Here is a 24,943-nt window from a genome sequence, read left to right as displayed (position 1 = left end):
GCCTTAGGGTCCGCCTCAGCTTCAGCATCCTTTTTCTTCAAACCCCCAGTGTAATACAGAGGGGCGTAAGTAGCTGCCGCCTTAGGGTCCGCCTCGGGCGCAGCGGCTCTCTTGAGTCCACCCGTGTACCTCAAAGGCGCGTAAGAGGTCGCTTCTACAGTAGCACCATCTTTCTAAGGGAGCAATCAGTCATGTAAGTAGAAATGAGGTTGTTCAAGCAGCTTGGACTCACGGGAAGCGGAGCGGCCGCAGCGACGGAAGCAAGGAGAGCCAGAGTAGAGACCTTCATGATGAAGATAAGGTGCGTTGGAAGTGAGCTTGTCAGAGTTGTCAGAAGAAGCCATATCCGACAACAACATGTCTGCTTTATACTCCGAGGACACCTACTGTGAAGCTGCCAAGTGCTCGGTAGAGGTTCTAGGACCATTGCTCGAGATAGTAAATGCAATCGTGCGAGATATGAAGAGAACTTGGGCCCCGATTCGGAAGGTGGGCGTTGATGGATCAAGGGGCTTTGTTGGTATTGCTTGGGCAAGTCGCGACAAGCCAATGCATGCTCAGTACCCAGGTATCCCTTTAGATGTAGTAACAGTGATCAGGTTGCTGCTGTGCCAAGTTATATAGTGTATGCAAGATATGGACGGACTTGATGCAGAACAAGCTCTCGGGGTTAAAGCAACGAAGGACCACATGCGGCCGTAAGGCTGGGAAAATTTCCATTTGATTGGTCGTTTCGGAACAATTAAAGACTTTCGTAGAGCGGACAAGTAAAGACAGGTCTATCAACGATGAATGAACTGTGCGAAGCCCTGAAGCTTTGCCACAGAAGGGTTGCGCAGCTTTCGAAATGTTGTGAAGCTATAACCTTCCGGTCAAAATGCCATGTTGTCTAAACGGTGCAGTCATCTGACTCCAGAAGTACGTACTCACAAGCACGGCTGAACACGATAATCGACATCACTCAGCATGATTACCTGCCTGATGAGGAAGGTGGGGTGAATGCCAAGCATATACGGGCTCCCTTGAATCCTACGCCAGTGAATGTTGCCCCTGCTTAGTGTAATCTTTCTAGCCAGCTAGGAAACCCGCTTCAAGTGCTTGCAGCGGAGTGGTCAATTGCTACCTCGAAGGATCCATCATAGTATCTATGCCATCTACTTTCAGCTGGTCGTGATACCACGCTGGAAGAATCGCAGATATCACTCGTACGAAGTGAGCATTGCCTCACTAGCTTGTAACTACCCGCTCATCATGGTTGCAGTCAGATTGGCTTACGGTCCTGCCTGACAGGTAGTGTCGCTCGATTGTGAAGACAGCGGGGGATTCTTCTCTCCGCGAAATCGTTACGAATTCACGCGTCAAGTTACAGACGATATCACGAAGGCGTATTGAATCCTTGTCGGAGGTCCACGTTTGCTTTCCGTCCTTCCTGGTGGACCTGCACAGGCTCGTGCATATATTTCACTTACAAGAACATGTTGCCTTACAGTGACGACTTGGTGCACGAACGCACAACGTTCCTGGGTGAGAAAAAGCGCAAGCGAAGGGATGGCCGTTGTGGATTCTCCCCAAGGTCAGTCACGATCCTCTCCGTATGCAATGCGGTGTGGTTCCTAGCAACGTTATCATTGTACACCTCGTCGTGGGTTGCGCATCACACCCACAACCCAATACTACGGCAGTTTCATTCATATTGTAAGGCTCTCCACAATGATGCCATAAATTGGGTCCTGATTTGAACAGCCCCTCTACTCGATGCGATCGATCTCCCACTGGAGGTGAAGACAGTGAACGGGACATTGTATCCCAACCATCATCCCTCGGTGGCGCGTGGTCCCCCGAACCCAGAGAAGGACGCTGTGTGGAATGAGTGGGAGATAACCCGAGTATTTGCCATTACAGCAGATCAGATTCGCGGGATGGGGAAAGACCCTACGACAGCCACTAAGCTTGAAGTACGTCCATCACGTTATTTCATCATCTACATGCACTGACCAGTATAGGACGAGATTTACGGTCTTGGCGATGATGCTTATGCCTCTACGTTCGACATATACCATCAGCTGCACTGCTTAAACATGTTGCGCAAACTCGTCTATCCGGAATATTACCCTAACGCAAGAATGCAATTCCCGCACGCTCAAGACCCTAAAGTCATGTTTGAGATCCACATGGATCACTGTATCGACATGTTGATGCAGACAATCCAGTGCAGCGGTAACCTCAACCTTATTACAATGCATTGGGTCAACGAGGAAGCAATTCCCTTCCCTGACATGAGCATCAACAAGCAATGCGTTGCAGATTTCGATGCACTGACGCAGTGGCGGAAGGAACACCAGGTGGACCCAGTAAAATACGTCAAGATGAGTAGGAGTTCCCGGCGAGAGGATATCCTATGTACGCACGTGCTAACTGTATGGTTCTAGAGAAACCCAAGGATGTTAAGCAGTTACCAGAGGCGGACATGTGGTATACGCATTTCAGGCCAGACAAGGTAAATCCGAACCACGTCAATGGCACGAATCCGGACAAGGACTTCAACTTGTAAAAAAAATCAAGACGTTTAAAGCTTAGGATTAAGGAGTGTGTCAAACAGTGACTTTGATATGACGGTCGACTGAGACAGCGATGTATTTTGTCCCCAAGCTGGGTGGATAGGTAGCATACCTATGTTACTTCAGTGGTTGCCGGGCATCATGGTGTGATGATTCCAATGCTGCAAATTGCCTATTGGTCAAAACGTGCTGCTCACGGGGTCGGAAGCAATTCTTTTTTTCTATAAGCAGGGAAGACTTGTTGAGGCTGGAGAAATACGCACTGCGGTGGTGCTACCAAGACTGCGGGGACCCGGTTACGCTGTTCCTCTCTCATCACTAACAATGTGAACGCGCACACCCTGGTCAGCGTCCCCTTCTTTCTCCGCCGGCGAAGCGAGTGCGCGAACTCGTAACGTTTCGCTTCTCGCCCATATCGCAGTCATATCCAAGCCCTTTAATTTCAGTGAGGCTATGCCCGCAGCCTCCAGATTTGATGAATCTACATATGTATTGCTGCAAGGATGTAGTTTTTAACATGTGCACCCGAGTCAACCGACCAATAAAGCATACAGACCGCTACAATGCACGGTATATCTTCAACAACCTCGTTTCCTTACGCGATCCTTTCGAACGTTCACCGTAGCTCAGATCGAACGATGGCCTCGTGGTGAATTCATAGACGCTATTATGATGCAGGTGGACCTTTGTACCACTCACCACTACTCTTCCAATCTGAACTGAACACGATTCGTCTAGGATACACGATTATTACATAGCAATGTTCAGACTAGTGGCGGCATTTTGCTGAAATACTCAAACAAGTCTTGAGAAAGTTGCTACAATCCCGGGAGATGTGCTCCGCGCTGCACGGGCCGAAGCTGAAAATCTGTCTTGGACCACGCTCGAGGACCAGGAAGACAATTTCTTGAATAACGTCAGCGCCTTCTCCTCTCAATTCGAGCACGTTCTGTTCGAGTAAATTGAGGCCAAGGCAACAATGTGCGTGATATTTTCTCGAACATTTTGAAAGCAACTCTCCCGATATCTGGACAGATGTGCCAGGTGTCCCCTCTCAGTTTTCACTCTGAGCCAATAAGCTATACTGTCGAGCGAGCAAACACCTTGGATTATCTGCCATCATTCGCTTCATATCCCTCCATTCACGGTGATTTCATGAGTCTATAGCTGTTGCTTCTCACCTCTCCACCTTGCTCAGTTGTGTAGGTCCTTGTACCCATCATCGAATAGGCTCGAGGTACAACAAGCATACCGAAAACAAGAAGAAACGCGACAAACGCAGAAAAACGACTAGAAGGTTTACAAACGCTAGAGAGCAATCGCACAAACGCAAAGACCCTGTTCAAAACTCCTGCAGCGACATGGGTGCAGAGAACCTTGTTGCTTCGAGACCCCAGGACCTGTGGATCCCTAAAGCCTGACCCGATTTTGCGCCCGAACTAACCGACGCGAGCTTCATTCGCTCTAATGCAAGTGTTCGCGCGGCATGGTTGCAATGTCACTAATACAAACGCGTTTGATTACAACGGCATCTTCATGAGCTGGAGGAGGCTGAAGGAACATTTGATTGATCTGAGCCACGGTCATGAGGACGCCTCGTGGATCAAAAAGACCGTATACAGCCTGCATAAGAATAAAGGCACCGTCTTTACTCATTCCCTAGGTTGAACAAGGATGTTACCCCTCTGAAGATGTAAATCAGGAAGATCCTACAACAGAAGGAGCAGGTGAGGTCAAAAACGTGTCCACCAAACCCGACCTGAGAGCGCACATATCGGGAAGAATTTCCTGCGCCCTTCCAGCTGTACAGCTTAGGCCCGCCTTCGCTGATCTTTCACCCCGGGTCCCCTCCTCTGCCCGTCGTGGGTCTCTTTCGAGTACTTCTCAACTAGCAGTTGAACAGCGCACCTCACAGCATGAAAGGCGGCTTCTCGCCCTACTACCTTCATGACGCCTCGAACTATATCTGTCTTTCACTGCGGTGTAGGTCTCTGATAATGAGATCGGCCGTTTACACCTCTTCTAATAGATACCCATTGTACTTGACGATTGTGTGTCGAGAACAGTCACATGGATTAAATCGGTTCACCTCAGACAAAACTTTCACTGCTCTACCTTTTGAGCAAGCCATATATTGTGCATCGGACTAGCACTTGAGGAAAGGAAAAAAAAAATCAGTCATCATGGATGTCTAATACGCTCGGCTTGTTCCATGTGCGCATTTTCTGTCCCCTCTCCTAGCGTCTCAATCTTGGTCTTCGCAAATTTCCTCGCGGGTATTTTGTTTGTGAAGAGGATATCTAGCTCTGCGAATGTTCTCCCTTTCGTTTCGGCTCCGTTATTGTCAGCGTTGATTTCTTCTAGTGAAGGTGTTCTTACGTAAACGAAACCAAATCCAAGCAGTGAATAACATGTTCGTGCCCGCCCAGAAGAAGGCCGCCTTGGCGCCCCAATCCCATGCCAGTGGACTCAGTTGACGAAAAGAAATGATGTTGACAAAGGCGACGTTGATCGCGTTATACGTGTTACGTGCGAGGATGATGGACTTGGCGCGAAGGCGGGTTGATGGGATTTCTGACACAATAGTGTACACGATTGGGCCGATGGAGAAATCTGCCGTGGCAGAGATGAGTAGAACCATTGTACCCGCTGCCCAAGAAGTGGCCGTGGTCTGCTCTTTGGGGATGCCCATGCAGCCCGTGATCCTGGTTCGTACTGTTTTAAGTCTGTGTAAGAAGAGTTGAGAATGGTGAAGGACTTACATGAGCAGTACGAATATTACACACATCCCGCTGAACATCAATGTTTTCCTGCCGACTTTGTCCAGTACAAACCAACTTGCAATGGTGCCTACCGCTCCGAGGGCACTCTGTCCCCAACTCAGCTTGAATGCATTACTGTCAGATATTCCGGCTTGCTCGTAGAAGAACGCCGAGAGACCACTGAGCGCGGTGCCAGACATGGTTTGCGCGAGCCATATCATGCACACGATCTCGGTGCGACGTAGATTCACGCCTTTGAAGCAATCACGGTAGCGGGTGCCAGATTGGACTTGCTTCTCCATCTCATCGGTGTACAGCATGACTCAATCCTAGTCAGCACCAGTGACGTGGTGGTAGGATCGTGACTTACGGGCTAAAGTCGCATCGACGTCTCTCTGGGAGAAGTCTGAACTTCGGGCCAAGCGCTTCAGCGACAACTCAGCCTCAGCCTTTCTCCCACTCCGTATGCACCACCAAGGACTTTCTGGGGCAAGATACGTTCCAATTGTGATTGGAATGGGCCAGATCCACTGTAACGCAAACGGTATTTTGTAGCCCCACTCATCCCTCCTGTCGACAAAACCTACCAGGACACCCGCCTTGATGAATTGACCGATGATCCAGCAGAGATTGACAAAGCAAGTCAGATAGTGCCGCAATGGAACGGGGCAGACTTCTGCGGCGTAAGCTGTCGTCATGGTCTGAAATACTCCCCACGGTATACCCATGAGGAGGTTACCAACGAGAAAAGTAGTAAGAGTATGAGCATAAAAAGGAATGAATATCAGGCCGGTTAGAACGACGAGGCCGAATATTAGCGTCCAACGATACCCGAAGCGATCGGAGAGGAAACCAGCGAACTGTGTTACTCGGTGAGATCAATTCATGGCTTACTACAAAGGCGCTTTACCTGAAGCCCAATGATCTCGCCGGCATTTCGTGCGCCGCTGATGCCGTTCTGCCAATCCGGCGGTATCTGGTGCGTGCCATCTTTGGCGATGGTACCGAACCTGTTCATGAAGGCTGGGTATGCTGCATCTGTCGCAAAAGTCATCAGGTGTGACGTTTCGTGGCTCTTGACCTTAGTTACATGATCCCACTACCGAAGTGTCATATCCCTCCATAATGAGACACGAGGATAGAACCATGGACCAAGCGATCGCTTTAGGGTACACCCTAAAGGCCGTTGTAAGAGGCATTCCACGTTCGCGCTGATTTGCAGCATCTGCTTCGGCGACGAGTGTCTATACAGAAAGGTAGCAAAATGTTGACAAGCGCAATGGTAATTGTATGTACCATGAAATCATCTACATTAGCAGCTACCTTTCTTGCGATGGTTTCATCAACGTGAGTGTAGCTTCCGTGCGTCTTGGGTACTGCAACCTCTTCAATATGCTGTGATTGCTCCTTCTCGCTGCAAGCCATTAGATTTGGTCCACCTGACATGCTTTGTAATGACGTACATGGCATCATTTTTCCTTTTCGAAGTGGATGTTGCCGCCATAGTTGAAGACGCTGTGGCCGACGTGCGCGCCCAAAACCCAACTCGCTGTACAACGGCAGCCAAAGGCAAAGCCAGCGGGGTAACAGGAATGAGGGATGGCCGGCTAGATATGAACGTCTGGCAGGGTGGTATGGCGAGCATGGGTTGAGTGCGGGGTGTTGTCTGATCTTTGCCGGATCCAAGGGGAAGGTCGCAAGCTCCTGCTTGCTGTGGCACGCAGTCTGGTCAGCAAGGACTCCGCGGTTGGAAGCCATTGACTAGGTGCCAGGGAAGGTGTGCATGTTGTCCCGATACCACGGTAGGTGATGATTATGGTGGGCGGGGCTGGTTCTCTTTTAGATACGACCTCATACTTGAGCATGTCTTGTTCGTTACGCTCGCGCGTACCGTTGCACTCGAGTCACATGGGGAGAGGCTGCAGCTTATCGTGCTTTCTGGATGCTTTTCTCGATGAGGCATAGCGTCGCTCGAGTGATGTTCTCAGGGTCTATGAGTCCGCGGGTGACGCGCGGTCACGTGATGTAAAAAAGAGATGCTCGGTCGGCATCGCGAAGGGCCCCACGTCCGATCCCACATCTTCGCTCTGGGAGCATTGCGAAATCGCGAGAAGCACCGGCGTGCGGTTTAAGCATCATTCCATTGGCCTCGGTGCAGTAGGCGCCATGTCTCCGGGCACGCCAATGCCAGACGTTTCGCAGCTCCCACCGGAAATGCTCGACTTTGCGCTCTTGAAGACAACAGGCGCGCTCGCCCCGCGTCTGGGTCGCTTGACACTGGGCGGCAGGAAGCCCATATTGACGCCGGCATTCCTGGGCAACACGTCGCGCGGTGTGATCCCGCACATGTCGCCGGACAACTTTTGCAGATACGCCGGCAGCAACGGGGTGTACGTTGCCTTGGAGGACTGTTGGTTGCAGCTGCCCCGGCTCGCAGTGCGTGCGCTGACACGGCCCAGTCGTAGAGAAGCACCCGGAGAAGACGCCGCCGATATTCGAGTACAATGTCCCCGAGCCGCTGCGCAGGTTCGCAGCGCTCCCGCACGACACGCCGCTGGTGCTGGGGGCGCGCCGCACGCCGCCTGTCCCCACGCCCGCCGCGCACACGTCCACGGCCATCAGCCTGCTGACGTCGGTGGGCTACAAGTCGGTGAGCTCCGAGTACTACGCGGCGGCAGCGCGCAAGCTGCAGCCGGACGTGGTCGTGGGCATGGCCGACATTCCGTTTGGGCAGGCGACCATCGGCATCAAGCGCAAGGACAAGATGAGCGACCGCACCGAGGCGTGGCTGCGCCATCTCGTGGCTACGCGCACCGCCATGGCCCCGGGTGAGCCGCGCTTCGCCATCTTCGCGCCCATCCTGCCCATCGAGCGCGACCTGCAGTCGTGGTACCTCGAGCACCTGCTCGACGACATGGCCGACAGCATCAGCGGCGTGGCCATCTACGACGCCTTCCTGCTCGACGACCTGCCCGACGCCCTGCACCACCTCCCGCGCCTGTCCTTGCACGTCCCCGCCAGCCCGCATGAGCTGCTCCGCCAGGTCAGCCTCGGCATGGACCTGCTGACGGTGCCCTTCATCTCGTCCGCCACTGACGCCGGCATCGCCCTCGACTTCACCTTCCCGCCCCCTGATAAGGTCAACGGCTCCGGCAGACAGACGCTGGGCATCGACATGTGGCACGCCGAGCACGCCCTCGCCCTAGCGCCCTTGTCCAACGGTTGCCGATGCTATGCGTGCACCAAGCACCACCGCGCCTACGTCCAACACCTCCTCTCCGCCAAGGAGATGCTCGGCTGGTTCCTCATCCAGGTGCACAACCACGCCGTCGTCGAATCCTTCTTCACTTCCATCCGCAGCTCCATTGACGCTGGCACCTTCGACGCACACGTTGCCGCTTTCGAGGCCTATTACGAGCCGCAGCTGCCCGAGAAGACTGGCCAGGGTCCAAGAGCCAGGGGCTATCACTTCCGGAGCGAAGAGCATGCCAAGCAAGAAAAGAAGAATCCGAAGAGGTGGAACGGCGAGTTGGGTGGCAAGGGCAAAGCGGTACTCAAGGGCGCGCAGGGCCAGCAGCCGGAGAAGAAGCAAGACATGATGCATGTCATTGATGATGAGGTGCTCATAGGCCTTGTGGGGATCGAGGATGGCGCCGAGGCGGTCCAGGTAGGGGACTTGAAGATCGAAGATGACGTTAAGGGGTGACGGATCCTCCCAGAACACCAATCATTCCGTCAAAAATACTTCTCTGTACCAGCCCTGTGCACTCACCGGTTATCACTTCACGCTCAATATCTATTCCCGCTTCCAGCGCCATCAGCTATACCTCGTAGACGATCCTGAGGCAAGTCCCATCGCAGCAATTCCTCATATCTCTGTATCATCACGTCAAAGCCTCGCGTCATTCGCGCGCAGCTGGCACAAAATGTATGTCGGCAACATCGATCTAGACGAAAAGGTCTATGCAATGTGCCAGCGTCGTGAGGAACTGGTGGATTAATGGCATGACAGTGATGGCAGGACTAACCTGTGTATGCAGGCTGAATGATTAGCATGCTGGTCCGAGATGAATGTACGTTTTGATATTCAGCTCGCAGTCGACCCTGTCAGGAAGGAACTGGGAGGCTTGATGAGGCGTAGGCATAAGGCATGGAACTTGTGCTATGCGGTGCGAGTGGCCTGTACCACTGATCTACAGACGTTGCAAATAACATCATCGTTTGTGCGAATTCAAATGTCACTGAGTTGTACGTATGCTCTCATGATCGCTGACCTTGGAGATGGGAGCCCACAGCACATGAACCTGTTTCCGTTGCAGCAACCCAAAGTTGTGTACGCATGCCAGATGACTGCACACCAAAGATGTACTATGATCATCACGGCAATCCTCAAACATGTATCACAAAGACGTGCCATGGCTATTCTTCATTTAGCACATACTTAAACCCCAGCCGCACGCCACTTTGCTCTCCAACTTAGACACTAACACGACTCACCCTGCCTCGAGGTCTAACAAGTCTCTCCGAGGATTGAACCCGAGAACACAAACACCGCAATCAAGTACACGACCAAACCCCGCGAACAACAAAAATGGGCCATTTAGAATCCGACATCGTCGGCGTCATCTTTGCCGTCTTCGTCTTTATAATTGTGGGAGCCTTATGTCTCCACGTCGTGCTTGAGACCCACAATAGGAACGTTGTTATCTGACGGTGTAACTCGTTAGAGATGTGAAATAGCACTGTGCGAGGTGAAAATGGCAGAGGGATGTGGAATTTGGCGGTTTTAGGGATGAGGAGGCGAAAGATTAGGAGAGTTGAATCAGAAAGTTGGTTCGGAGGTGAGTGGAGTGAGGAGGTGGATGAGGGCTTGGACCCGCGTGCCGTGCCCTCCTAGAAATGATAAATGATTCGTTTCGTCTTTTCCGCAAAACATCTAGAAACAATTTCTCTGTTTTCTTCATCCAATCAATCACACGTGATGGAATTACCCTCCAACCACAATCGCGTCGTGATGAGCATACATCCGCAGCTTGCACCTTCGGTTATCACAAGGACATGAGATTTGAATGAACTCTTACGTTTTGATTCATAGGCAATGACTATTTGGGTATGCCGCAATGCCAGACTGTACTGGTGCACATATACTGCTATCCAGAGACAGGCGTTATAGCGTCCAGTCATAAAACACAGGAACCCCATGTAAGACAAACCATAGTAAGCTAACCATGTCGCAAACCTGTGCTTGCTTTTAGAGTACGGCAGTCTGAGGAGACTCAATCATCCACCGCACAATTATGCTACCGCAGTGAAAGGCGGGCTATCGTAGATGCTGTTGGTTGTGAATATACTAAACTCGCAGACACCTGCTAACTGGCCAGTCGCTTCAATGATCGTGATCAACATGTCTGAAGTGAGTATTCTTTGAGTCATGAAAGGTAGGAAGAGAGCAACCCGTGGAGGCAAAGCGTTTCAGGCTCTCCAACCACCCACGGCGCCCCAGGCGTTGCCTGTGCATGTAGCCCAACCACCGCCAGTATCAATTCCGATGTGGTTCCAACCGGTGTTGTCGGAATCCTTCTTCTTGGCATTGTTGGTATTGGTAGTCTTCTTGGAGGGTTGCTCGGTGGAGTCGCGAGTGTTGGCATTGTTGGGAGGGTTCTCCAAGTGCTCGTCCTCGCCCTGATCGCGCGAAGGTGCGGCCGAAGTAACATTAGGCTCACACTTTTCATCCTTCCAACCGGTGGGGTCTCAGCCCTGGCCTATCTTCTTGGTCCTCATGGTGTTCTCGGTGGAAGCGGCAGAGCTAGCCTTGCTCGCATGCTCATCCGCGTCCCAGAAGCCACTGTGGCCTTGATCATGATCTGCTGGCTCCGCTATCTCCGCTATATCGCTATGCATTGACCACGCTAGATCGAATGCATCCTACAGGCAGGCCCTATCCTCGATCTTCAAGCCTTGAACCCACGACCAGATCTTCTTCATGCCGCATTGATGATGTCCTTCTCAGATCCAGCAACCTGCTCAGGCTCGACGGGACTGTGGATATTCCGCTCTCCAGACTCAACGGTGATCCAATACGTTACGACAAGATCATGGCGGACAGGAGACTGGGTAAGCCTATTGCCTGACAAGTGACTCGAGTCAGAAGGAAATACGCTTTTACCCCGAATTCGGTATTCGGACATGTCTTCGCTCGAAAGGCTGTTCTTGGAGGCGTACGGACCGGTAGTCTTGTGAACCGCCTTGGGTTTTGGGAAACGCTGGGATTCGCCACAAGATGAGTCCACCCGAGAGCTTCGGATGGTCTGGCCATTCCCCGCTTCATTATCAGATTTCTACAAGTCACCGCGTATATCCTCCCGCTGTTTCGCATCTAGCTCCGCGGTGGCGGGCGTGGGCGCGTCGTAGACAAAGCCATGCTGAGTCAGGCCTTTTGAAGTGTCGCAATAAGTGCATTCGCCGGCGCACCCCAACACACCACAGGAATGTTAGGTGCCGTTCTGATTTTTCCTCTTCCACTTCTCGATCCCTCTTCAGGATATCGTTCCTGCGGTGAAGACCTCCGTCGACGTGCGCTCGCCAATCCTCGACCCGGCGTTCGCAGATGGTGCAGTACACTTGAGATGGTTGGGGAGTGAGCCCTTCGATTGCGAGAAATGATGGCGCCAGTGAAGTTGTTTCTGGATCACGGCTATCTTGTGCGCCTTTGGTAAGCACTGATGGTGGCTTGCAACTAGCGCATCTCTGAGCACTGCAATACCGCAATCACAAGAGGCCCAGGTTGTGTCGGCCCGACCCTTGTTGCCCCCAGTTGTATTGAATTGTTCCATCATCCACACTAATTCTTCGAGCCCAGGTAGACAATCGGCCATAGAAGTATCCTGGGACAGTTCACAAGCCTGTTTGGGCCGAGGCGAGTAACTGGTCGTGAGAATTTTCCGGGATTGCTCGCAAGTACAACATGGCTGTGCTCCGCAATGTTCATGGCGGTCGCAGAAGAAAATCTTTGCCTCCAAGCTGCCGTTTACGGTGGGCACTGCATCACCGGATAGCTTGATTTCATAGTTTCGGAGCGCCTCTTTCTCGTTTGCATAGTGGTCCTCCGATTTATTATGCTCCCGCCATTCGTGAACGGGAACGCTGTAGTCGCAGATCTCGCAGAATCGGTACCGCGGCCTCAGGGTATAGGTATCCCCCGTTGTCTTGGACATTGGTATTGACAGATGAGGAATACCAAGCCTTCCATCGATGGGGTAGCGCAAGTAATCGTTGCGCAGATCGCAGACCCCAGTCCAACCCGCAGGTCCAACCCAAAATTCAGGTGCCTTCTACATATCGGTCATGGCTTGTAGTGGTCGGTCAGATAGATATTTGCGAGGTGTGCCGACTGGAGCTCTTCTCGGACGGAGGTGGGAGGTTGGTATGGTGGGGACGGTTGTACCCGAATTTCTGGGTAGCCATCGTGGTAAGCCAGGACCAAGCCAGGCTGAAATGGAGAGTCCAGGACGTAAAGCTCGCTCTCAGCGAAGTATGTGTCCAAAGTGGGTGCAGGTTCGATTCACATCGCGGAGGAGACGGATATTTGAGCACAGCAGGCGAAGTTGGCTAAGCGAGAAAAAGCCAGCGGTGACCGGAGCAACAGGCACCGTACGATACGCAATGAACCTTCAATTTTCTCTTATTGAACGTTGTTCGGGGGAGCAGGGCCGGGACCACAAGAAGGGCTTTCAACCAAGTAACGGACGGTTCTCGCTAATTGCATTTCTGCCTTCGCGGTCCCTCGACCTTCTCATCCAGGCCCTCCAACTTCTTCCCCGTGTCCCTCCATCGACTTCGAGAACTTCATGTTCTTTGGGTCGTCCAATGACTTGTCTCCACCACCTCCCCAAGCCTTCGCTCTTCCTGACCCAAATATCCTCCCTACCATCAGCATAAACCACCCAGCCACCTTTCCTCGCTTTCAGGGTGAAGCTGATCCTCTCAGCTGTGCGAAAAAGAAGATAGATGACCAGAACACCGAACAGTGTGCAGAAGATGGTGACGACGGACGTTAGAAAAGTGATGGTGGAGACTTGGCATCCGAGACCGCTGGTACGTAATTCGAAGCGCTCGGGACCAGTTGCGCATATGAATTTGTACCGGATCGGAGAGAGGAGAGGGAAAGCACGAGACAAGGGATCCATGGGTAGCGGTAGACATGTGTTTGACTGATACAGGTTAGAAGCCGTATGACGAGTGCTCGCAGTGAGGACGAGGGCTAGATCACGGAGCAATGGTAATCGTGGAGAGCAGACAAAGGCGGAGAGGTGGAACGAGCGAGGTTAGACTCACGATTGCACACCATCCGCAATGGCCTTTGCTGCGATGGCAATCTCCACAATCATTATAGCCCCAGCAGAGCTCTAGCCTCTTCCGATTGTCTTCAGGGCTATCTTCCCATCGCTGATGGAGTATTTCTGTCGCGTTAAACAATGTCTCCCAGGACGATCGGCTTATCGCGGGGCAATTGGCTGCCATTTGGCCTGCAAGAGGCACGAAGTCAGGATATGAAATGTTGCCAGGCTACAGCAAGCGGCGTTGTAAGAAATCGTGTGTCACAGGTCATGCGATGATGTTGACAAAGCACGATGTCGTCGGAGGAAGGCTGGGATGGGTGGGGTAACTTAGGGTACCGGGAGACTAAGAGCAGCTAGCGCGCCTGCTGGCCCTCGTTCTCGGAAGCCCATCTTCGGATCCTCTTCAACGCAATTGCCTTGGACCCATGGGTATACAATTGAGCTGCAAAGCTTTCACAGTACTACGATTATTGTACTTTACCCAGTCAATTATGAGGCGCAAACGGAAACACACCAGTAAATTCAGGCGCTGCAAGCATTCGAGATTGTAGGCAGTCTCCCAAATTGTCAGAGCTCGATGGTTCTAGGCACAAGTTTGCACTTGCTGGAGCGCATAAGCGCGGCTGCAATTCCTGGACCAGGCGCTTAGATACCATGTATTCAATTTAGTCGAAACCTCATGGCGAGGTTTACGTATGAGGGATATACGTCCACGGGGCACATGAGGTTGGTTTGGTATTAGCAAGTGTCTTGAATTGTCCTCAAGTGGGCGGAATTTGCCTCAGTTATCTTTTTGAGTCTCGTCGCCTCACAATAGCCACAAATATTCTTTCGTCTCAGGTTATTCCCCGTCGCGAGGAAGGCAGTTTTGCATGTCACTTCCATAGTCCAATGAGCAAGTTGAGTCAATCTTTTTACCCAATCCTGCGTATCGGCAAATTAAAATGGAGTGGTATATACAATACAAAAAAACTCATTATGCAGTCCCAGTCTCTACCCTATGCACAACAGGCCCACATAGCTTCTATCTCGCTCACTGATCTTCGCAATTAGACCACCTGGAGAATATCGCTTTATCTTTGTATCCTCGATGATTGTTACAATTATGAAGGATGATTCAGTGTAGCGATGGACCTTGGCATTTAAGCCATGGCATTGGGGTTGATGAAGCGAGAAAGGAACTTGCGGCTCCTATCGCGTCTGTTGTTGTTCCTGTTGCGGCCGTTGCCAGTCGCCGCTTGACCGTTGCCATTCGCAGCATTGCCATTCGCAGCGTTGGCGGCGTTACCATTGCCATTCGCAGCATTACCATTCGCAGCGTTGGCGGCGTTACCATTGCCATTGCCCCGGTTACGGCCGTTCCCATTGCCGTTTTTCCCGTTTCCAGTGTTGGCGTTGCCAGTGTTGCCATTCGCGGCGTTTCCAGTACCCGCACCGGCGGCAGCAGTCTGGCTCGCAGCAGGGACGAGAGCTGGTTTGATAGTTAGCGAAGATCTTTTCAGAACGACGTAGCGGAGGGAAGCAACGCACCGGAGACACGGCTAGCATCAGCATTGCCGGCAACCGCGCCAGCGGCAGCGATAGCGGCAATGGCAACAGGGAGATCCTTCTTGTTCTGGGCAATCTGCTTGTTGATGCCATCAAGGGTCTGGGCGGTGGTGATGGCTGGGGTAACAAATGAGTCATTGTGCTCATGCGATGTTGCACATGGGGACATTGTTTGGACTTACAACCAGCAGTTTGGTTATTGGCGCGGCCTGTTCCATCGGTTTGCTGAACCGGGAAGCAGCCACCAAAGGGGCCGGCGACAGCAGTGTTGCGGCATCGAACAGTGCAGATGTTACCTGTGGAGGCGCCAACGCAGTTGAAGTCATCAGGCATCTGCACGTTGATAGTGAAGTTGGTGGCCTCGGCTTGAGAGAGGCCGTTTACGCCGGGAACGTTGTTGGTGACTTGAAGCTTGACGAAGCTGGTCGCTGCGTTGCTGGTCACGTCGAGATCGCACTCGTAAGGGCCGGCGCCATCGGCATTGACTTGGTGGATGGTGACAGCGAGCTGCGAGCCCTTCTTGACAGTCGTCACTTTTTTGGCTGCGATGGCCTTCTCGGTCTCACCCCCAACGTCGATGTTGCCATCGATCTCTGTTCGGCCGCAAGAGTTGACAATGTTCTGCGTGATCTCGCTGTCTCTGATGATAGTGGTGTCCTGCTGGCACGGGCTGATGCCAGTACAGTTACGAGCAAGGGAGTCGTCGACTTTGAACCCCTTGCTCTCACCGGACTCGCCAATGGCTGACTCGATGGTTCCATGAGCCTGAACGGAGGAGAAGACAGCGGCTAGCGCCAGGATAGAGGTCTGGTAACGCATTCTGAGTTAAGTGTAAAAGCGCACAGCGCGACGAATCGAATCGAAGAGGATTGGAAATAAAAGAAAGACTAGAAAGAATGGATCTCCAGTATCCCAGAAGTGAACAGTGATCAGTGGATGATTCTCCCACAGCGGACCGCCAGACACCTTATATTGTAGCCTGACTGGCCTGCCGTGGCCTAGCTGCGTAGGCCTCGGGCGCCAACCGACGCATACTGGCTCCTTCCACACTTCAATGTCCCATATGGGCCCACTGTACGATGCCACTAGATGGTGGTGTACTGGGTGTAGGTGCCTGCGAACTCCACTCCATGCCTCAGCTGCTGTTCACAGTAGGGGTGCGTAAGAGCCAGCGGCACGCATCGCGTGACAAACATGGAAATAAGCCACCAATGCATGTGTTTCTACGGCCCTAATCCCCCTGTAGTGCGGCAGCTTGTCGCGGAGCCTCATGCTCTGTGTTTCTGTGCGCCTCCCTGCCAAGCCACAGCAATGATGGGCATCACGCCATGCACTGTTTGACAGATTGGCCCGCGCTGTTTTCGCTTCGAGTTGTCGGTTTTCCAATGTGTAGTGCCGCAAGGAAGGTTTCGGAGGCATTGCTTCGCGTTTCGCAGTAGGGCTCGCTAGCATCCGCTAGCACCAACGAAGCTAAGTAGCGGCTCATGGCACAAATACTGCTTGATCAGCGCCGCAAAGCTTGGCACTGACGATTCCAGAATGCGATATACCTTTTGAGGCAGGCCGTTCGACTCTCATCCGATGAAAAGTCTGTGCTGCCGTTGGAATGTCGGTCGCAACTGCCGCAGATACGTGCGCAAGCTTTTCGCCAAGGTGTAAGAAGAGAAACATGGGATCGTAGAAGTGGCATGTCGGAGTCAAGGATACTGTCAAAACAGCCTGACAGCCGGTAGACACGAGTCGTCATACAGTTGGACGAGGTGTGTGGTAGTCGCCATTATTGCCATCGGACCTAGAGATGAAAGAAAAATGGGAAAAGGGAGCCAACCCCTTGAAGGCATATATCGACTACTATCCTGCGTTCAATCACGAACAATAATGCATTTCGCAGCAGGTGCTGATCGGTGTTTGCTCGTGGTGAGCGTTGCATTTGTGTAGGGTATCTTGGTATCTGGTATCTCAGTCGAAGCCCATCCAGTCGCCTTCGTCATCCGAGCCGTCATCCATGACTTCGTCTATGCCATCTTCTACCTCTTTGACACTGAAGTCCAATTGTAAGGTTTGTTCCTTCTTTTCAATAGGTTGCGCAAGCAAGTACTCAATGCGATAGATGTTCTCATCAGCCAACCGAGCCAACTCTGTTTGTATCCGGCGTACCGCCTTCTCAACACTTCGCAGTTCTGCCTCCATACCCGCTCGGTTCTCCTTCATCCATCGACCGTGCTTGCTCAATAGAGCCTCGATCCACATTAGATTGAATTCGAGGTGTGGCGATTCGTCGGCTTGGAGCGCGACGAAGCGAACTAGACGTCCAAGATACACCTTTGGCAGGTCCTTGACTACAAGCGCTATGTCTGTAGTCGGTGTCGCCTCAAACACGCGGCGGATGAGATTGCGCTCGTTGAGCCGGAACGCCATAACGAGCGCTTTTAAGTATTCCTTTTGCGTAAGAGTTGAGAGAGTCGTTCCGGGCGTGACGGTGATATCGAGGTCAAAGGGATCGAATTGGAATGTCGTGTCCAACGAGTAGATGAGGAGACCTTCGGTCGAGGCGGCGCAGAACGCTCTACCGGTTGGCGAGAATGCTACAGCTGGCACACGTACTGCTGCTCGTGTTCTCCTGGCGCCTGCGCCACGTTGTGCACCAGGAAGGGTGGAATCTCGTCGATTCTCGAGATCTGACTCTTCACCCTGCTCATCCAACAGGCCCTGGGGACCAGCTTCAGTGAGCAATTTGCTGTTTAAGAACTCCTGCGTTCCGTCGAGCGACAAGTTGACAGAGACAGTGAACTTTTTTATAAGAACACCAGATTGGACATCGTATAGGCAGATGTACTTGCTCTTGCCGCCGGCAAGCACACATGTTCCGTCGGCACTGTATCTTACCGTGTCGAAAGCTTTCGTTCCAGCAACATTTGCAGCAGTTCGTCGATCTGTCATCTTGCGACCACCAGAGACGTCGCGTCGCGCATCCACACCTGATTGTTGCGAAGCTTCCGATACTAACCAAAAGGTCAGTTGACCATCCAATGTAGTGACAGCAATTTGTTTGTTATCCGGCCGTACAGCGACGGACGTGACGTCGGCCATAAGCTGCAAGGGCTCGCTCGTTTGTGATCGAGCGAAAATGTTCCACAAGCGCACTGTCCGGTCCCAGCTGCCGCTCACCAGTGTGCTCCCGTCTGGTGAGAATGCTAGGGACATGACAGGGCCTTCGTGACCGGCCAATCGATCCAACAGCTGTCCAGTCTGGACAGACCAAATATGAATATCGAACGAATCAAGGGACCCTGCGCATACGACTTCGCCACTAGGATCGACCGCTAACGACGTGAACTGGATTTTGGAAGGCGCCGTGAATGTTCGGAAGTTGCGATATCTTATAAGATCCCAAGCTCTAACAGATCCGTCCAGACTTGCGGTGAATAATACGTTTCCCCTCTTTGCGAATTCGCATCCTGTGACCGCACCAATGTGCTCTGTGAAGGTAACCACGCAGAATCCTGAGTTGACGTCCCAGACTTTGATCTTGCCGTCATCAGCAGCAGTGATGATGCGCTGGCCCTCCGGTGAGTAGGCGATGGTGTTCATCACGTCATGGTGAGCTTGTTGTTTCAAGATATACGACTCAGACTGCCACTCCCAGACCAGCAGCTGCCCCAGTTTTGAGGCGCCAAAGGCGAGCCACTCTCCTGTCTTGTTTATTGCGACATAATCAATGTCATTCTGTGAAATGCTAGAGGCAGATTAGCAGAGTAGGCTGCAGCTAATGTTGTCGGTACCTACCTTAGGTTTTGTATCTCGCTGAACGTTGGGAGCTCGTGAATGAAGAAGAGCCCATGCGAAAAGCCAGTTACCAGCAATTTTGTTTCCGGGTGGAAGCTCGCGCAAGTGACATGGGCATTGTTCTGGTGGAAGTAGAAACGCTCGGCGATACCCCACGCCAAATACTTGTCATCCTCTTCATCCGCACCTTCTGGTGCGTCATAGCGCAGCATGTACTTCCACACGAAAAGCGCGCCATCTTTGCTGACTGTGTAGATTGTTTCTTGATCTGCACTGAACCAAGCGCCCACGACAGCCTGCTTATGCGCCGAGAGCGTAGTGGGTCTGAACCCGTCTTCCGCTTCGATGCTCCATATCCGGGTGGTTATGTCTCTGGATGCGCTCAGCAGAAAGCGCGAGTCTCTGGACCATTCAATCGTCGTCACGGTGTCGTGGTGCCCTGTGAATATGCGGTCTCGCACGAAGGGCGCGAACTCGAGGTCGCCATCTGCAACGTCCGGCGTTGACGGCGTCCTCCATATTTCGATATTTCTTCCTATTCCAACTGCGAAGTGTCTCCCATCGGGAGCAAAGACGAGCGCAGTGGCTTCGCCACGGAGAGAAAAATGGTAGAGGACGATTCGGCGAGGTACGTTGGTAAGGATCGCATGGCCGTCGAGATCTACTGTGAGGAGGATATTGCCCTTCGGGTTGAGGGCGAGTCGAGCGATGTTTTTGCGATGTGCGAAGGGAAGGGTGTAGGATGTCGAGCTGTTGCGCAATCAGCTGCTTGTTGCTTCCCCATCGGTCTGCGAGGCATACTTGACTAGATCGAAGACGCTCACACGGTTGCCCACAGGCGAGAGCAGGCACGTGCCATCTGGGGTGAATACCAGGTTGCCTCTGCTGTAGACGGTGCCCAGCAGATTGGAGAACTGTCGCGGCAATTAGCCCAGGCCTCACTTGAGCGGGCCGCAGTGCCCACCTGAAAATCCGTCTTCATTGTGTAGGATGTCCGTGGCGCGTCGTCGCTATCGCACTGCGGCGGCGGAGACGCATGCGCCGTGAACTTTTTTTTGAGATGGAGCTCGGACCGCTAGTGAAGTCCCCCGGCGCGCCGCTGGATCTACTAGCGCGCCTTCCCCGTTCGGTGCCAGCGCTTGCCGAGAGAGGGCGTGCTGGAAAGGGGACGCCAAATTATCCAGCAGCAGCAACACCACGCTCTCCAAACCACCGCCAGAGGAACCCGGCCAGCCTGCTTCCCCCCGCACCCGCAGCTGCACGTTTCCAGGAAACCATTCTCCCTTCGCTGTGCACCTTTCCGCCTGTAAGCTCGCGCTCTGCTGCTGCCCCAAGCTGGAGCTGCCTCCGCTAACACGCCGCTGCACCAGACGCCCCCTCTCCCAACGCTCCAGACGCCCCCTTCACAGCACAATGGCCGACTCAGCGTCCCCAATTGGCATTGCCAACGTAAGTGCACACCCCGCAGCAGCTTCACGAGCCGTGTACTGACGTGTATCGCAGTTGCCCAACCAGAGGTACGCCCTCACCAAACAGAAGACCCCTACCAGCCTAACATGAGACAGGCACAAGATTGTCGCCAAGCGCGGTGCCAACTTCACCATCATGGTACGCGCCCGTCACACTCTCAAAAGCCGCGAGACATGCTGACAGGCCCAGGTTGCCGGCGAGTCTGGCCTCGGAAAGACGACCTTCATCAACACGCTCTTCTCCACCACCATCAAGAACTATGCCGACCACAAGCGCCGCCACATGAAGCAAATGGACAAGACGGTCGAGATTGAGATCACAAAGGCAGAACTCGAGGAGAAATTCTTCAAGGGTATATGCTGCCGAATTCACCCCAAGGTCCTACTTACTGACACGCGCAGTCCGTCTGACCGTCATCGACACCCCTGGCTTCGGCGACTACGTCAACAACCGCGACTCCTGGCAACCCATCATTGAGTTCCTCGACGACCAGCATGAGTCGTTCATGTTGCAGGAGCAGCAGCCGAAGCGCAGCGATAAGATCGATCTCCGCGTGCACGCCTGCCTGTACTTCATCCGGCCTACCGGCCACACTCTCAAGCCACTCGACATTGAGGTGATGAAGAAGCTCTGCACACGTGTCAATCTTATCCCTGTGGTCGCCAAGGCGGACACTTTGAGCCCCTCTGATCTGGCCAAATTCAAGTCTAGGGTACGTTGCACGCTACACAGAGTTGTACAGCTACTAATCGCGATCAGGTGCGCGCCGTTCTTGAGGCACAGGGCATCAAGTTCTACCAGCCCCAGCTCGAGGACGATGACCAGGCCGCCATGGCACACGCCCAGGGCCTGATCAACGCTATGCCTTTCTCCGTCATCGGGTCCGAGAAGGATGTTCAAACCAACGATGGCCGCACTGTCAAGGGCCGACAGTATGCTTGGGGTGTCGCCGAGGTGGAGAACGAGGAGCACTGCGACTTCAAGAAGCTCCGTGCTATCCTTATCCGAACTCACATGCTCGACCTCATCCACACGACCGAAGAGAACCACTACGAGGCCTACCGCGCGCAGCAGATGGAGACACGCAAATTCGGCGAGGCTCGCCCACGGAAGCTCGACAACCCCAAGTTCAAGGAGGAGGAAGAGGCGCTCCGCAAGCGTTTCACGGAGCAGGTCAAGGTCGAGGAGCAGCGATTCAGGCAATGGGAACAGAAGCTTATTTCGGAGCGCGACCGCCTCAACAAAGACCTCGAGGCCAGCCACGCCATGATCAAGAACCTAGAGGCCGAAGTCGAATCGCTGCAGAGCACCATGGGCAACCGCTCGCACGGCCGTCGTTAAGCGTATCTCCAAGGCGTCGTGGGAGTGTGGGCTTCAGCTGGTTTGTGGCACGAGCCTAATTACTTTGCATTTCGTGATTCCCCTTTTGTTATCTTTCATATGTTTGTAATCGATGTGGTTGTTGGCTTGGAGGAATCGGAAAGGGTAGTATGGATATATTGGCTTGGTACCGCACGAAGAAGGCCGATGCATCGTGTATTGTGCCTTCCGACTGGAGTGTTAGTTGCTCCAGAAGAAGTAGAGGTTCGGCAGATAGCTACACTAGCGTGGGTCACCGGACTGGTAGATTAATTATTCATGGTTCCCGCTGGACGAACACTTCTTTGTGCAGTGACAGTACATCTCAAAAATGTTCCACCGGGTCACATTGCGCATTGCGTGCGGGACTACTTCAAGCCCATGCCTCCGAACGCTCTGTCCAGTTCTTCCCCTTCACTAGGGTCCGGCAGGCCATCCCGCCGCTCCACGAGGGCCTTGATCCCCACACTTGTCCTCCGTTGATGTGGACTCTGTTGTGCCTGACTCTGGCCCATTGCGCTTGCCTCGCCCATTTCTGCGTCCTCACCACCGACATTCTCCGGCCTCAAAAGCTTCACGTCGCCATCCAACCACCCAGGTGCGACTCTCCTCTTCTCCGCCAAGTCTTCTGCCTTGCGCTTATCTTCCCATGCCCTTAGCGTACTCCGCGCCTCGTTCTCGAGGCTCTGCAGATGTGATTGGAGCGCGAGGCAGGAACTGAGAATCTGATCGGGGGTCGCAGTTGTACCGGAGCTGGACACGACGTAGGCGGGCGGCTGTTGAGGCTGGGACTGCGATTGTGGTTGCGTGGGGTCGGAAGTGGCGTTTGAGGAGAGAACACTTGGGGGAAGCGTGGACGGGAGTTGCTTGTAGGTGTAGGGGAGAGGGGTTGCGGTCGGGAGAGAAACGAAAGGAGAGACGGTCAGAGGGACTTGAGCGAGAAGGGGATGGGGATCTATGGTATTGTCAGCATGGGTCAATGGCGTGGGCGACTTGCAAAGCGGGATAGGCGTTTCGCGGAAACGAGCGCGACGCATCGCACGTGCTGCGCGCATCTCTTTCACGAGACGGGCACGACTTCACGCTGAGCACTGGACCGTGGATGTTCAATAGTCCACATGGCCGTGCATGCACAGTAGTGGCGGCCCACGCAAGGCAGCGAAGCCGTGTGCAAGGCATCTTGCGGGCAAGCGCAACGCGGAGACTGGGACTGAGATCTGAGACTCACGTTCGTCATGCATTGTGCCGAGATCGACTGTGCGTGTGTTCTGAGATTGCGGCGCAAGTGTAATCTGGTTCGGGTAAAGGGAGCGAGAGTACGATGTTGTGGATCGAAGCGCAGCGTGAATTGTGGAGGTGCAATGTTGATTGCGGGCGGGGACTGGGCCCGGGAGCTAAGAAGCCGCCTTGCAGACGATGCACAAGCGCGGCGCGGTGTTTGCACGTGACTGGTTTGTGGGGCGGGTACGAAAGTAACTCCTTGAGCGTAAGGTTTGCTTCATAGCACGAATACTTGTCTGAGATGTGAGAAACGTGTGGTGTTCATGGTCTACGCAGTTAGTGTGGCTGCAGCTGAGACGCAAGATGGAGGCAATAAGTCCCCATGGCGCCACAGTTGTCTCGTTCGGGTACTTGTACAACAACCCAAAGTCTGCCCCCTGGCAAGTGAATGACCTAGGTCGAAATTTGTGGATGATTTTTGCTGAAGCCAAAACAGCTGAAACTCGATGTCGGCCTGTCTAAGCTCCTCGGAGGTTAACGTTGGATGGGCTTGTGCTTGCTCTTCAAATACATTGAATTGAGCACAGCTCATTAACAGACGAAGGAAACGGCAGCTTGGGGCGCTATGTAAAGAGATTCTCAACTTGGAAGGGCGCGGTAGCTCCACTGTTGAAGAGCCATGACAAATTCCTTCAAAAGTCGCGTACGGCAAGGTACTGCATGATTCGAGACACCAATCTTTGCTGGCCGCTTGGGGCGCAAGGTCATGGACGGAATTCAATTTGGCCTTTTTTTCTTTACAGCCCCATCATGCCCCACTCTTATCGCGACCATCCTTGTATCCCTTAAACTTGCAAGTTAACTTGTGTTTGGCAATCCACTCTGAGCCCTGTGGAATGTACACTTGAGGCCAATTGCTTTTGTCTTCAAGCGATCATCGGATTTTGAGGTGGACCATCTTGAGTCCTGGATGGGCTGGACTGATAGGATCTGCGGCATCGCTCCCGACTATACTGACCAAAGATGGTACCATTCCGCCGAAACTCACTTGCAGGTGTTCAACTGTCTTGACTTAGCGAGATCCACCGTGGCGATATTCCATATGAGTGCTCACATGACTAGATAATGCCTTAGAGTAGAGTAGTCTTCGGAGGATTCATGCATGTCAGAACCCTTGTGCATTGCGTTGCTCGGGCACCCACCTTGCGTTGCCGAGCCCATCGTTGGAAGTGACATTGATGATTGGTCTTCATGGGCGGATCAACCTCGACCGAAGCATGGCTGTTGCGTTGGTTTTGCGTTTCCCTTCCATGGAAAGTCCAGTTCAATTCCGAGCGGAGTGCAGGGGTGAGGAGATGTTTCCGTGTATGGACGGGAATGGTGTCTGTGTGTCATTGCGCCACTCCGTGGACATGCAGCTATGCGGAGGTGGTGTGCGTTGTAGCCCTAGAGGAACATGTGCACGTGGCAATCTAATACTTCAAGTCGGGCTTTTGGGAGTGACAAAGTTGCTCTCGCAACATCTCGTTCTCAGGGGCGAACAACTCTTAGGATCTCGAGCATCAATCTCGAGCTTGAAGTGATGCAACGATCAGATATATTCCACCGATATCGGTACTTGTTTCTAATGCTCTCCAACGGGAAGGATTGATGAGTGCTCGTTCAATGGTTTGGTAGACCAAATGGACGGTTCGTGGGAAGTAACCCAGACGGCACATAGTCCCACGTGCAAGGTGACTGCGCCAGAAAGTCATGGAAGCTTCGGCATCTAAAGGATGCGTCAAGTCCGTAGTCATCGCCTTGATGAGGGACAAGCGCTTAAGCTGAGCGCCCGGAAGTGGACCTCGACGCAAAATGCCGGTGGGTAGAGGGAGCTGTTCCGGGAGATTGCTGGCGTGAG

At 53.1% G+C, this 24,943-nt stretch overlaps 10 protein-coding genes across 10 annotated transcripts; 4 read left to right on the top strand and 6 right to left on the bottom strand.

Annotated features, from left to right (window-relative positions):
- Positions 1-1,787: 1,787 nt before the first annotated feature.
- On the top strand, positions 1,788-2,429 carry CC84DRAFT_1092962 (uncharacterized protein; the record flags this gene model as incomplete). The annotated part of the gene is made up of 2 exons (XM_018174494.1): positions 1,788-1,955; positions 2,004-2,429. Coding segments are annotated over 2 exons (594 nt in total), but the record flags the coding sequence as incomplete, so codon positions are not given.
- Positions 2,430-4,739: 2,310 nt separating this feature from the next.
- On the bottom strand, positions 4,740-6,824 carry CC84DRAFT_1218284 (sugar transporter; the record flags this gene model as incomplete). The annotated part of the gene is made up of 8 exons (XM_018182983.1): positions 4,740-4,891; positions 4,938-5,263; positions 5,321-5,642; positions 5,691-6,180; positions 6,231-6,358; positions 6,411-6,564; positions 6,617-6,734; positions 6,784-6,824. 8 exons carry the CDS (start codon positions 6,822-6,824, stop codon positions 4,740-4,742), a joined length of 1,731 nt encoding a protein of 576 aa, XP_018035238.1.
- A 662-nt stretch (positions 6,825-7,486) lies between these two features.
- Positions 7,487-9,026, top strand: CC84DRAFT_1218283 (tRNA-guanine transglycosylase; the record flags this gene model as incomplete). The annotated part of the gene is made up of 2 exons (XM_018182982.1): positions 7,487-7,730; positions 7,780-9,026. The coding sequence occupies 2 exons, from the start codon at positions 7,487-7,489 to the stop codon at positions 9,024-9,026; spliced, it is 1,491 nt and encodes a 496-aa protein (XP_018035237.1).
- Positions 9,027-10,724: 1,698 nt separating this feature from the next.
- CC84DRAFT_1177017 (uncharacterized protein) lies at positions 10,725-11,224 on the top strand (the record flags this gene model as incomplete). Its single annotated transcript, XM_018180258.1, has 2 exons — positions 10,725-10,733; positions 10,763-11,224. 2 exons carry the CDS (start codon positions 10,725-10,727, stop codon positions 11,222-11,224), a joined length of 471 nt encoding a protein of 156 aa, XP_018035236.1.
- A 552-nt stretch (positions 11,225-11,776) lies between these two features.
- Positions 11,777-12,792, bottom strand: CC84DRAFT_808177 (uncharacterized protein). Its single transcript, XM_018187498.1, has one exon. It carries the CDS (start codon positions 12,532-12,534, stop codon positions 11,857-11,859), a length of 678 nt encoding a protein of 225 aa, XP_018035235.1. The 5' UTR covers positions 12,535-12,792; the 3' UTR covers positions 11,777-11,856.
- CC84DRAFT_808176 (uncharacterized protein) lies at positions 12,793-13,963 on the bottom strand. The gene is made up of 2 exons (XM_018187497.1): positions 13,655-13,963; positions 12,793-13,530 (listed from the first exon to the last, which is right to left on the bottom strand). The coding sequence occupies exons 1-2, from the start codon at positions 13,838-13,840 to the stop codon at positions 13,051-13,053; spliced, it is 666 nt and encodes a 221-aa protein (XP_018035234.1). The 5' UTR covers positions 13,841-13,963; the 3' UTR covers positions 12,793-13,050.
- A 793-nt stretch (positions 13,964-14,756) lies between these two features.
- Positions 14,757-16,189, bottom strand: CC84DRAFT_808091 (uncharacterized protein). Its single transcript, XM_018187496.1, has 3 exons — positions 15,390-16,189; positions 15,190-15,324; positions 14,757-15,130 (listed from the first exon to the last, which is right to left on the bottom strand). The coding sequence occupies exons 1-3, from the start codon at positions 16,024-16,026 to the stop codon at positions 14,802-14,804; spliced, it is 1,101 nt and encodes a 366-aa protein (XP_018035233.1). The 5' UTR covers positions 16,027-16,189; the 3' UTR covers positions 14,757-14,801.
- Positions 16,190-17,109: 920 nt separating this feature from the next.
- Positions 17,110-20,053, bottom strand: CC84DRAFT_1121635 (WD40 repeat-like protein). Its single transcript, XM_018175619.1, has 4 exons — positions 19,958-20,053; positions 19,795-19,907; positions 18,994-19,743; positions 17,110-18,943 (listed from the first exon to the last, which is right to left on the bottom strand). The coding sequence occupies exons 1-4, from the start codon at positions 19,973-19,975 to the stop codon at positions 17,167-17,169; spliced, it is 2,658 nt and encodes an 885-aa protein (XP_018035232.1). The 5' UTR covers positions 19,976-20,053; the 3' UTR covers positions 17,110-17,166.
- A 126-nt stretch (positions 20,054-20,179) lies between these two features.
- Positions 20,180-22,115, top strand: CC84DRAFT_1147817 (Septin). The gene is made up of 7 exons (XM_018176606.1): positions 20,180-20,299; positions 20,364-20,442; positions 20,497-20,510; positions 20,559-20,601; positions 20,653-20,815; positions 20,865-21,175; positions 21,223-22,115. Exons 2-7 carry the CDS (start codon positions 20,407-20,409, stop codon positions 21,802-21,804), a joined length of 1,149 nt encoding a protein of 382 aa, XP_018035231.1. The 5' UTR covers positions 20,180-20,299; positions 20,364-20,406; the 3' UTR covers positions 21,805-22,115.
- Positions 22,036-23,178, bottom strand: CC84DRAFT_1121630 (uncharacterized protein). Its single transcript, XM_018175618.1, has 2 exons — positions 23,051-23,178; positions 22,036-22,777 (listed from the first exon to the last, which is right to left on the bottom strand). Exons 1-2 carry the CDS (start codon positions 23,061-23,063, stop codon positions 22,191-22,193), a joined length of 600 nt encoding a protein of 199 aa, XP_018035230.1. The 5' UTR covers positions 23,064-23,178; the 3' UTR covers positions 22,036-22,190.
- Between the last annotated feature and the right edge of the window lie 1,765 nt (positions 23,179-24,943).

The sequence above is a fragment of the Paraphaeosphaeria sporulosa genome (assembly GCF_001642045.1).
Source record: "Paraphaeosphaeria sporulosa strain AP3s5-JAC2a unplaced genomic scaffold CC84scaffold_6, whole genome shotgun sequence".
In the NCBI taxonomy this organism is placed as follows: domain Eukaryota; kingdom Fungi; phylum Ascomycota; class Dothideomycetes; order Pleosporales; family Didymosphaeriaceae; genus Paraphaeosphaeria; species Paraphaeosphaeria sporulosa.
Note: the sequence above shows the minus strand (reverse complement) of the source record. Positions and strands in the feature narration are given on the sequence as shown.